The sequence below is a fragment of the Alosa sapidissima genome, chromosome 16 (genome assembly GCF_018492685.1).
Source record: "Alosa sapidissima isolate fAloSap1 chromosome 16, fAloSap1.pri, whole genome shotgun sequence".
Lineage (NCBI taxonomy): Eukaryota > Metazoa > Chordata > Actinopteri > Clupeiformes > Clupeidae > Alosa > Alosa sapidissima.
The window spans coordinates 15980094-15992406 of NC_055972.1; the positions used below are offsets into that span (position 1 = coordinate 15980094).

The 12313-nt window shown below is 43.9% G+C and overlaps 1 protein-coding gene across 5 annotated transcripts in view; it reads right to left on the minus strand.

Moving 5' to 3' along the window:
• Positions 1 to 4665: 4665 nt before the first annotated feature.
• The window catches only part of bmpr1aa (bone morphogenetic protein receptor, type IAa), a 36649-nt gene continuing 29001 nt past the window's right edge, over positions 4666 to 12313 (minus strand). For all 5 annotated transcript variants that reach the window (XM_042064931.1, XM_042064932.1, XM_042064935.1 and 2 more), the window contains exons 9-13: positions 11927 to 12119; positions 10723 to 11020; positions 9411 to 9586; positions 8898 to 9028; positions 4666 to 7966 (exon numbers count right to left, since the gene is read on the minus strand). In XM_042064931.1, the coding sequence (XP_041920865.1) occupies positions 7841 to 7966; positions 8898 to 9028; positions 9411 to 9586; positions 10723 to 11020; positions 11927 to 12119 (924 nt within the window). In that variant the 3' untranslated portion in view covers positions 4666 to 7840. The remainder of the gene's footprint in view (positions 7967 to 8897; positions 9029 to 9410; positions 9587 to 10722; positions 11021 to 11926; positions 12120 to 12313) is intronic.

Here is a 12313-nt window from a genome sequence, read left to right on the forward strand (position 1 = left end):
TTTAAATAAACTCCTGGTGTACTTACAAACTTTTCAATGCCTCGTTTTATGAGTAAAGAACATAGTTGTACTACTGTAGAAGTTTCGTACCATTCAGGGCATTATTAGTGGGGTAATTTACGAGATACTCTATAGCAGTGGTCCCCAAACTTTTTCTTCCGAGGGCCAGCTCACTATGCCTTCCATTACATTTAATCATAGGCTACTGGAATTTAATACTATTGTTAGCTGTGTTTATATTGCAATCATTCCATATCAGTATAAAATGTAGCTCAAATGAAATAATACTAGTAAAAAAATAGCATTCCCAAAAGTGTATTTTACTCAAAATGTGTGAACTCTGAACTCTTTCACTCACCTGATGAGAACTTTGTGAATTGTGAATTTGTATGAACATTTGAACGAGTGAATAAAAAATACAAATAATTATCCCAGAAAGTCCGAGAAATATGACTTGAATAGAAGTTAATTGATAAACAATGAATTGCTAAACTTTTAGAATACTTTGAGCACTGATGCAGTCAGTACCTCTTACCTTGTTTGCAGGTAGGCCTACATTTCATTCCGTTTTCGATGGCAAACGGGAAACAGCGCCAAAACAACCACCAGTGGACAAAAAGAGTATTACATGTGTACTGTTAAGACTCGCCATAGAGAATGAATGGGGGAAATTACGGAGGTTATAGTTTGACGATGTCGTAGTCCCATGCGGGCCAGATGCTATATACCACGGACATGTTTTGGGGGGCCACCCAAAATGAGGTGGCGGGCCGTAGTTTGGGGACCACTGCTCTATAGGTTCCATAAGCACCTGCAGAAAGTCATTCGTTTCTGACAGCGCTACTCGACCAGGGTTCGACCAAGGGAAAACAGGTTCTTGGAGGGTGTTTGGCTCGGGGTCATGGTGCAAAGGACCCTAGGGTGAAATTACTCCGAACCATCGCTTTAACTGAAAATGGGTTAGACCAGTTAGCCTATAGGTAGTCTATAGCTACGAGGGCACTATAGGCTAATGTCACATTCTTTTTGTCTCTTAAAGAAGCACTATGCAGGTCTGGTTATTCCTTCGCTGTTTCTGGCTTTTTGCCGGATTTGGGCTTGCATTTTTCACGACACAGCTCCCACTGCAGCTTCGGTAGCAAGTGACTGCTACGCTAAACCCCCACTAGCTAGCGAGCTAGCCATCAAGAAACCAAGCTAAACACATACAGGGCAATAAAACGGTCGAGCAAACACATTGTTCAAGAGACTATCAAACCACATTACAAAAACGAAGTTCACCCATGGGTAGGCTACTTACAATTTCAACAGCAACAAAGCCAAGTCGGGGTCCGTTTTGCAGTCTTCTTTGAAACTACAATCTGACTACATTTTCGAGGCGCGATTGGATACTTCCGCTGAGTCACATCAAGATTTCTTCGGACCGGGAACTGAAAGTTGCATATTCGTTTTTTCCGCGGAGAAGCGATAGGGGGAGACGAAGCACCCACCAAACGACCCAGAAAGTGTTGTAGAACCATCAGAACAACTCTCAACCTGCATAATTAAAGGGGAACTTGGCAACTATTTCAACGTAATAAACCCGTTTAGAAATCATTTGGATGGTTAAATTACCTGTTCCGGTGAAAATGGTGACTTTCCCCGCTGCGCCTAGCATCCCCAGGCAGAAAACCAACCTTGCAACATTGAGTATACCGTCCCGGGAAAGAGAAGTGAGAAACAAGAAACTCGTTTTAAATCGTGTTTCTTACCTTGTAACATCCACATAGTTCTGCCAAACTGTAAACAAATCCATGTGCTTTATGGTTACCTTTTCCCACAGTTTGAAATAGCATAATGCACTATTTCTCCAGCAGAGGGGGAAATCCTGCCAAGTTTCCCTTTAAGGTCATTTTTGCTAAAATTGTTGCATAGTGCTTCTTTAAAGATACAAGCTGTTTGTGTTCTATTTGTCATCAAGACATGCCACCGTTTGTTAGCAATTGGCTATTGGTAGCAGTTGCTACTAGCCAGTTTGTAACAAACCATAAATCTGCTAATAAACAAAGCTCAAATTAACTGTTAATGGGTGCAGCCATCTTGGAAATTCAAACTTGTAGTACTCTGGGTTTGACCAGAGACTTCTCCATAAAGGCATGGGATTAGTTTGTAACGCCAAAAGTCAATGTGAATATATCGTGCCAATCATGTGTTGTGATATCACCGCTGGAGCGAGGTTGGTGCTGTGAAGCCTTGCGCACACACAGTTCTGCCCGAAATAGATGCCCGATAAGTGCATCGCAATAAGGCTGACGAGTGGAGGGGCTTGCCTAAAAGGACGAGAGGGAGTTAAAGGGCCGTTCTGTAACTCCAGTCATTTCTTCTTTTGTTGTCGCATTTTTCTCTACGGAGCTCCCCCTGCAGCTTTGGGATGCATATTTCACAACCGTCTCTTTGGTCTTTTCGCTGGCTCTGCCATGATAAACATCTAAAAAATGAAGCCATCCTTTAGCTAGCCGGCATGGCTAACCGGTGCTTGAGGGTGGCATGTACACGTCCAGAGAATTTTGAGCATTTTGTGTTTCTTGCTCGTTCTCTCTTCTTCCTGATCCAGACACTGCCGGGACACTAGTGCAGATCTTGCAAGGCTGGTTTTCCGCTAGGAGACCGTATAGGGGGAGCAGGGAAAGCCGCCATTCTCGCCACAACAGGTCATTTAACTATCGCAATGATTTCAAAACGGTTTTATTAGGTTGAAAATGTTGCATGGGGGGCCTTTCAGAGATGAACAACCATCGCAGGAAGTGCGTCATACAAAGGGACACCAGACCCTCAACTGTGCCTAGGTAGCCTACAGTTTGATAGTATGCACAGGGATGGATTACTGCACGGGCCTACCGGGCCCAGGCCCAGGGGCCCAAGGGGTCAGGGGGCCCTGAAGCCCAAGCCTTTGCATGGAATCATTGCCTCAATATCAACAAATCAGGATGTAGGCTATGAATCTGATTGAATTTAGTATTGGCCATCCCCAAAATGCACCAGAATACAGGAAATCACATCAAACAAATTAAAAAAATTCTGGGGGAGGACCCCCAACCCCCCCTTCCACATATGCGACAATTAGCGGGGGGCCCTTAACACATCTGGGCCCAGGGGTCCGAAAGTTCATAATCCGGCCATGAGTATGCAGTGTGAGTGCGGACCAAGAACAGTTCCTGTGTTCCAGCACGGTACAAGTGAACCGTGCCCAGTAGTGTTGCGTGGGTCAACCCGTTAGCCGCGGGTCGGGCGGGTGCGGGTAAGCTTGATCGGAAATATCGCGGGTGCGGGCGGGGCTGGTCAAAAATTGACAAAGCACTTCTTCTCACAAAGTTCTCACTTAGTTATTAATAATGTAGGCTACAGAACATTAAGTGCAACAAACCTTGCAATCTCTCTTAACTGCATAAAGTAGGTTAAGATATGATTAGTCTACAAGACCTTCCATCTTCTCTTCCCCTCTCACACAGGCGGGTGACAGAGGGTGCGCTGCAACCTGCATTCCCGCAACAAGCGCATCAAGTGAGCGCACTTTCAGCTCAGCTGGTCAGGTGCTGGAGGCGCGTCGAAATAGATTAAATCCTGGAACGGTGGATCCCATTCTCTTTTTACACAGTGCAGCCAAACAGCTAACCTAAATCAAACAGGATCGTCTATAGGCCTACAAATGCATTTTTGTTAAGTTCGTGGATGCATGTTATAGGCCTAATGATCATTTCAACTTTCTTTCATTAGACAGATACAGTTTTGTTAAGTTTGTGGAAGCATGCTATAATGATAATTTTCAACTTTCTTTCATTAGACAGATTTCTGGTTCAGTTCATAAAAATGTAAAGTTTAGGCAACAGACAGAGATCAAGGGTTTAAACCAATTGTGTCAATGTGTGTGTGTTTGTGCGCGCGTGCCCGCGGAGAGAGAGAGAGAGAGTGTTCATGTTAGGCTATACATCAACAAAGAATTAAGGATCTTTTAGTTTGTTTATTTATTTAGTAGGCCTAGCCTCTGTCCATGAAGCTAGATTCAGATTCAATTAATCCAACATAGCAAGCCAAGCCAACAACTCTTTGTTGAAGCATATAGCCTACAGTGCAAATTCTTCTTGTTTCAGTGTTCAGTTAATAAGAAAGCATCGTCTCTACTCAATATGAACTACAAAGGATAGCCTAGGCTATAGGCACATTGTTTTTTTGTTTTTTTGTCGGGTCGGGTTCGGGTCGTTAATCAGCGCATATTTTTGAGGGTCGGGTGGGTGCGGATGTTAAAAAACCTTAACCCGCGCAACACTAGTGCCCAGTGCGAGTACGCCCTAATAGACCTCTGAAGTTCTCAAACAAAAAAAGGCCCCAAAGCTGCCAGATGGTACTCGGGTCTCCTTATATGGGCAAAGATGGCAGCTTTTAGGTCCTTTTGGGGAACTTTAGAGGTCTATAGACTGCTGTAGGATGTCACAATTTATTCATTTGACCATAGCAACCACCCATTTAAATGTTAAGCTCCCCATCAGGAGTTTGGATACTGCATTACTGAACACATGGCATATTCCTAAAAAAGCTTTTGATGGTGTGCAATTAAATTCTCTTGCCACTAGGAGGCAGCAGACAAACTTAGGCATCCCACTAGAAATAATCAAAAGGAGCTCCACAAGGTTGTGTACTAAAATAATGTTATTTACTTATAAAGTGATACAATGAACAGTCTTTGTACAGAGTATGCTTTCTTTAGTAAACTCATAAGGCACCTTTACAACCAGATGCTGTACAAAAAAGGCAATTACATATTAGGGGGTTAATATAGATAACTTTCTTGAATATTACACCAAAACATGACTAATTGTGGTTTTCTGAAGCATATTTAAATATCTACCATATGTACATTATGCTTTATTATAACTGCAAATTTTACAAATACAAGTTCTTGGACGTGCGAATTTGACATACACATGTGCACCTACACACACACACACACACACACACCTCCGCATTTACACACACGTACACAACAACATGCCGGTCTCCTCATATCTATACTCTTCATGATTATGAAACAATGCACAATAGTGGACATTCAATGCACTACTTTTCTCAGGAGACTAAAGGCTGACATTAGAGACACAGAGGAAGACGAGTAGCACCAAATCCTACATCTACTTTGCTATACGATGCACTCCTTGACTATAGTCTGGCAAAGCTATAGCAAAAGGGACACATATGAAGATCAGGAGGCTACACAACAGAATGGAACAATGTTTGAGGAGCAATCCATTTTGTATAGTATTTGTGTCTTCTCAGTTTTATTAGGTGTTTTCTTTCAAATGCCACTCTGTAAAGAGTTATAATATAGTTCGGCTCATCTTGAATTGATTTTTGTGTTATTTGTATATGTACAAGTTAAAACACCGGATTACCCAAATTAATGTTTTTCTCAGAGTGTGTGCTGTACCAATATTGACATAAACACTGATAAAGCCTTATTTGTTGACAACACATTACAGAATATGTGCATTAAAAACTAGCATAACATTTTTGAGAACATCTTTTTTTTTCCAGGAGGAAGCATCAGTTAGTGAACTCTAAGGAAAGGACAGAGCTGACATTTAAAGCAGTGTCTGTGAACATGAGTGAGGTCATTTATGAGTTAATATTGCACGAGCATGAGTTTTCACTGGTTCCTGTAGTCACTGTCTACTGGTAGGTGTCAGGGAGAAATCACCAGCCCTATCAACTCGATGGCATGATGACAAACCAAGCATATGTGGTGATATGCCCGAGTTACAGCTAGCTCTTCCACTGAGCGTATTTGAAAGCAGAGCATTGAAAGCATTGTATTGCACTGTGGACATTATGGACCATATCGAAATCCAACTCAATCTGTTTGCACTTGCAGAGAGTCAGTTGGAGAACTGTGTAATGGCTATGTGTGACCCTTTTTTGTGTTGCCCATTTTTCGGATAACTCAACCGGAACAGGCCTTTTGTCTGGTCATTCTTTTGATCTCTGGAAACTATGTAAATAAACAAACAAAAAAGCCAAGGAGTCTGACAGAAATCTTGGACTCTCCAGTGGATCTGACAGCCTGTTGGGTCTCCTTGCTCAGACAAATGACTAACTTTGCAAAGAACAAGTACTCTTTGGACCTGCAGAGGCCTGTGCAAGGCAATGGTGGCTAAGATATGTCTGGCTGGAGGCATGCTACGCTGTTAAAGCTTGTACAAGTATAAAGGTATGCTGGACGTGAAAACATTGGCATATTGTTGTATTTCTTTTCCTTTTAAAGTAAGCAGAGAAACCATCATGAGCCTTCACGCTATTGCAGGACAGTGAGGAGCTCATGTACACACCCTGTACCATTTCATGAGCACCACAAATTTTGCACGTCACAGTTTTAAAACAACCAATGAGAAGTCAAGTCCAGTATCTAAGCCATGCACTGGGCAAACAGTTAGTGCTCTCTGCCACTCATGAACTCCTGGCAACATGCCACGGGCACACCTCAATGCCACCTCCCCTTGAAGCTGCCACATCACCGCATACCAGGAACGGCTGTTTGTTTTAGAAAGGAAATGGGGTCATAAACCCCCCCCACCCCCCAAAAAAACATGCTTGCATAGTAAGACTCCTGAGAACCTGCGTCAAGGCAGGCTGAGTGAAAGGGGAGGTGATGTCATAGGGGAGGTGATATCACTAGCTGGACTGCTGAATGGCAAGTGCACCACTATAAGGCTGCATCTCGAACTCCAGGACAATTCCATATAGTGGACTAATTGTGTCTGTGTGTGTGTGCGTCTCTGTGTGTGTGTGCTTCTGTGTGTGTGTGTGCCTCTCTCTGTGTCTGTGTGTATGTGTGTGTGTGTGTGTGTGTCCATTAGATAGGAGTCTTAAGGCAAACTGAGGATAAGCAGAGAAGCACAGTGACATTGCTGCATGGCGTGTACCATCTTTGCTATGGTGTTCATGGACCGGGCCTGGTTAAAAAAAAAAAAAAAAAAGCAGCCGAAATGACCAGATGGACACTAGTCACACAGATGCACCACACTCACACTCTGGACAAGGCCTCAGATGACCTTTCCATTATTATAGCAACAAAACCTACAGACTTGCTAGACCAAAATAACCTTCAAAAAGCACAATGCAGAAGAGGTCCGGAGTTAAGAATAGTACCTTGGCGTAGTGTTATGGCAGGAGGGCGAAACGGCACAAACATAAATTGGATTGAGCTTGAAGCTAGGGGAAGGAATCAAAAAACATAAAACAAACATTGACAACAAAAGATTGGCAGCCGAGGAATTTCTCTAAGGCAGTAAAGTTAGTTCGTTTTTCGTTTCCATTTGAGGCTCGGTGTGTAGTCTCAAATTCTCATCTTGTGGTGTAGTGTGTGTGTGTGTGTGTGTGTGTGTGTGTGTGTGAAGGTTGTCCTTCCTCTCCTTGCACAGAATACAGCTTTCACAGAAAGCACTGAGGAAGACGATGGTTCTCTCCTGCTCTGGCCAGAGAAGGGGGTCAGGATGGAGACGAAGACACACATGCCATCATCACAGCATGGAGACACACACACACACATCCATATGCTGGCATAGTTTCCACTGTCCTCTGTCACAGTCATCACACGAAACAGCAGTGTACAAAAGTCGCGTGTGTCTGTGTGTGTGTGCGCGTGTGTGCGTGTGTCTGTCTCTCTCTCTCTCTCTCATCTCCTGTCTGCATGAGGAGTTCATTCAATGTCTCTCAGAGAAGTTCAAAGCCTCTCTTCCTGACCAGAGCCTGAGAGTGAAGTAGTGTGTGGGAGGGAGGAATGGGAGAAGACCGGGGGGAGGGGTTGGAGTGCTCAGATTTTGATGTCTTGCGATTCCACCATCTTCGCGAGGGTCTTCTTGACCCGGAGGATGGTCAGCCGTGAGGCGGGGTTGGGGGCCCAGCACTCGGACATCAGCTTCAGCATGGCTCGCAGGCACTACAGCGCAGATAGAAAAACAAACAGAGAAAAAGAGGCTTCAGCTCAACTCCTTCCTCCTCTTACGAACACGTCGCTCGCCCGCGCGGGGACTTGTAAACCGGCGCGACGTGCACTGCACTCATTTCCCAAAATCAAAACTGTCACGGTGCACTTTCATCTGCAGCCGTGGCCTACTGGTTAGTGCTTCAGACTTGTAACCGGAGGGTTGGCAGTTTCGAACCCCGACCAGTAGGAACAGCTGAAGTGCCCTTGAGCAAGGCACCTAACCCCTCACTGCTCCCCGAGCACCGCTGTTGTTGCAGGCAGCTCACTGCGTCGGGATTATTGTGTGCTTCACCTCACTGTGTTCTCACTGTGTGTCAAGTGTGTTTCACTAATTCAAGGATTGGGATAAATGCAGAGACCAAATTTCCCTCACAGGATCAAAAGAGTATATATACTTATATTTATACTATACATCTATGGCTCCAAGGGTTCCATTTAATTTGAGAGCTAATTTGACCAAATAATGTACAAATCTGCTTTTCTGATGACATGTACAGATCAAAGAGCCTCCTGGAAGAGAACATGTACCAAACACATAAGCTCTGCCAAGGGAGTTGAACTCCTGACCCCGGCTCGAGACAGCGCCTCACTCCACCAGTTTCAGCAAGCGGGCACTCCCACTCGGCATACACACTTAGACCTGTTGTGATTCAGTACGTGTTCCCCTCCAGTGGAAAAGAACAGGTGAGGACTGTTTCAAAAGGTCACACAGTTACCACGCAAGACAGAGAGAGAGACAGAGAGGGAGAGACAGAGGGAGAGAGGGAGACACAGAGAGAGAGAGAGAGAGAGAGAGACAAAGACCGAGGCGGCAAGACAAAGCCAGCACTGTGTGAGCGTGAAAATCCTCGAGGTGTGAAGAGTCTCCGGCAGTGCCCCTCACCTCGTCGCTGTTCCAGCGGTTGGACACAGTCGGCCGCAGGCCTTTGACACACACCACCTCCAGCATGTCCTCATAGGATGGGTCTGACGGCACCATCTCGTAGTATGGCAGCTGGTACTCCTCAGCTATTCCTGATGGACATCCAAATAAACCATCAGAATATCTCCACAGCTGAGAACTAAAGGAGGCATTCATTTCTGTCCAATAACTGGAATGATTTCTATTCTATGCAATATCTAGAATCTAAGTAAAAGGTATTATGATATCAACAGTGCTTCAAATTAAGGGGGGATTCATTCATTATTTCTATCTAATGTAGAATTTAAATGTATCTAAATACTCATTTGTTAACTTAGTTCATTTTCATCATTTCATGGGTTGCTAGATCTCTTGATCACAAACATCCATAAACACACAGTAAAATCCCCCTGAGATGGAAAAGACATTGAGTAGTAGTATGCTACAATAACTAGTGCAGCCGTGCTGCTAAAGACCCCCTCAGGGAAGACATACCTCCAGTGACACAGCGCCGTGCCATCTCCCACACCACCAGGCCGTAGCTGTAGATGTCGGCCATGATGTACGCCTGGAAGTGGTTCTTGTTCATGGTCTCGTCCAAGACCTCGGGCGCCATGTACCGCCGCGTGCCCACGCGCGTGTTCAGGGGGACGTCCACCTCATTGGTGTCACTACGGCAGAGGCACACAACAAATCATGACATGACCGACACGCCAAGAGCTGCCATAGGGCATAATACACTACCCCGAGCTTTACCTGACTATTACTAGGACTTGCATACTGATCCGTATAGCATTATGTTACCTCATCTTATCTTATTAGTATAACTAGTGCAGTGCCTGTTCAAACATGCTATTTCTGTAGAAAACTTGTAGCACAATTACATGCCCGCAGGTAGGAATTAATAGGATTATAGCTGGAATGATGTTTTTTCCCTAAGCATTAAATAATGAACGCTGAATATTATATTAGCATTAGGGCTGTCAATCGATTAAAAATGTTTTATCTAATTAATTATATACTCTGTGATTAATTAATCTAAATTAATCGCATATATAATTTTTGCTGTGAAAAGTATTTTAAATATTTAAATTCAAATTAATCATTGAATAATCAGCATTAGTGACATTAAAGTTAAAAAACTCTTATTATTATTTTCACTGTTCAAATAATTGCCATAATAATCTATGATATGACCTAATATGCTGAGGAAATAAATTCAAAAGTGCTTCGGGAAGATGTTTTTTTTTTTTTCACATACAAGGCATTTCATTGCAGAGGACTTTATTTTCAACACTATTTTTTATCAACACAATCAGGCCGTTTTTTAAAAGTAAATGTTCCAATCAATGATCCAGGCAGCACGTTTTCTTCTCTCTCCTTCATTTTACAGTCTAATTTTTACTGACTAGAATGGCTCGGGGTCAAAGGTCATACGGAATCGATTAATCTGCACTAATTTTTTTTAATCAGTTATTTTTTTCAAAATAAATCAGTTATTTTGACAGCCCTAATTATCATATAATATATGTGCAGTGAGCAGAATTTAAGCATGCATGTGACATTTTTTTACAAATCAAAATGATTAACAAAAAGTAGTGAATTGAGTTGCAGCCACTACAATTTACTACCAACAATCTAACAACTAATATTTAATTTGCCATAAAGATATGAACTATAAAGACTTCTGTTGGCTCATTCCAGAACATCAACTCTACATAGTAAATGTGTTTGTGTTCAAGTAGTTTTATTGTCATGTACTTATGTGTGTGTGTGTGTGCGTGCTTAGGGGTATGTCCATTCTCACCTATTGAACTTGACGGCCAGGCCGAGATCGGCGATGCAGCAGGTTCCGTTCTTCTTGATGAGTATGTTCTTGCTCTTGAGGTCACGGTGGGCGATGGCCGGCTTGCCCTGCGTCCCGTAGATCTCGGTGTGCAGGTGGCAGAGGCCGCAGGCGGCCGAGTAGGCCAGACGCAGCAGCGCCGCCGTGTCCAGCGTGGTGAACTTGAGGTAGTCACACAGCGAGCCGTTCTCGTGGTAGTCCGTGATCAGGTACAGCTGCGTGGAGGCGCCCGTGCCGTTGATGTCCGCCGCAATGAAGCCTGAGAGAGAGTGAGAGAGAGAGAGAGAGACAGAAAGAGAGTAAGAGTTCAGAGAAGGGAGTAGAGAAAGAGGAGAAAGATGGAGGAGAGAAGAGAAGAGGGGTGAGAAGAGATTTAAAACTGATTCAACGCGAACTCAAGCACGTCATATCTTTATATATAAACTTTATTACAGGCTCTAGGCCCAACAGCAAGACATACAAAAATAAAAAATAAAAAAAAATACATACATAAACACATACAAAAATACTCTGATTCATGAGAGTCTTAACAGGCACCCATACCAATGTTTCCATAAATATGATTGATATCTGACCAAGCTGCACCTGGGGCTTGTGAGCATCATTATAATACAGTTTTGAGACTCATCAAGACGGGACATGAACTTAAACATTAGGTTCCTCAAGAGAGCCTGTAGAGTGCTTAGCCCTGAGTCCCAAAAGAGCTTACAGCACTTGCACTGCTACTCCTGGGCTTTTTCAGCAGTATCCCCAGGCAGTCATTATATGCCACCTGAAGCTTTATATCTACCAGCAGCTTCCAAACTAAGGATCAGGTCCAATCCCACACAAACAAAGGGCATTTGTATCTCGTCTGGTGTCACTTGAGGTGCGAGCGCCTGTGTCAGGCTGAGTAGATGTATACAGTCTATGCATATGTGAGTGAGTATGTGTACTTCTACAAGTCACATACTTGGGGTGCGAGCGCCTGTGTCAGGCTGAGTAGATGTATACAGTCTATGCATATGTGAGTGAGTATGTGTACTTCTACAAGTCACATACTTGGGGTGCGAGCGCCTGTGTCAGGCTGAGTAGATGTATACAGTCTATGCATATGTGAGTGAGTATGTGTACTTCTACAAGTCACATACTTGGGGTGCGCTGCTGGCAAGTTAAAACACCGTACCCAGTATGTTCTCGTGCCTCATGAGAACCGTCTGGTAGATCTCGGTCTCTCGGAACCAGCTGGCCTCCTCGCGGGTGAAGAAGACCTTGACCGCAACCTTCTCTCCCCGCCAGCGTCCCAGCCACACCTCCCCGTAGCGCCCCTTCCCGATCAGACGCACTGTTTGGATTTGCTTGGCGATGGTGCGCTGGACCTGCAGTCAGAGAAAAACACGTCACTAACTTAAACAATCCTACAGACAATGGATTATTCCAACAATTCCAAACACTTCCAAGTCAGCAGGTATGATCAACATGCATCTGCTGTTCCCATCCTGAGATTGTTACTGAAAACACACAATAGCTGGATATTTTTGGAAACGGACTCTCTGTCGAAACACACACACAC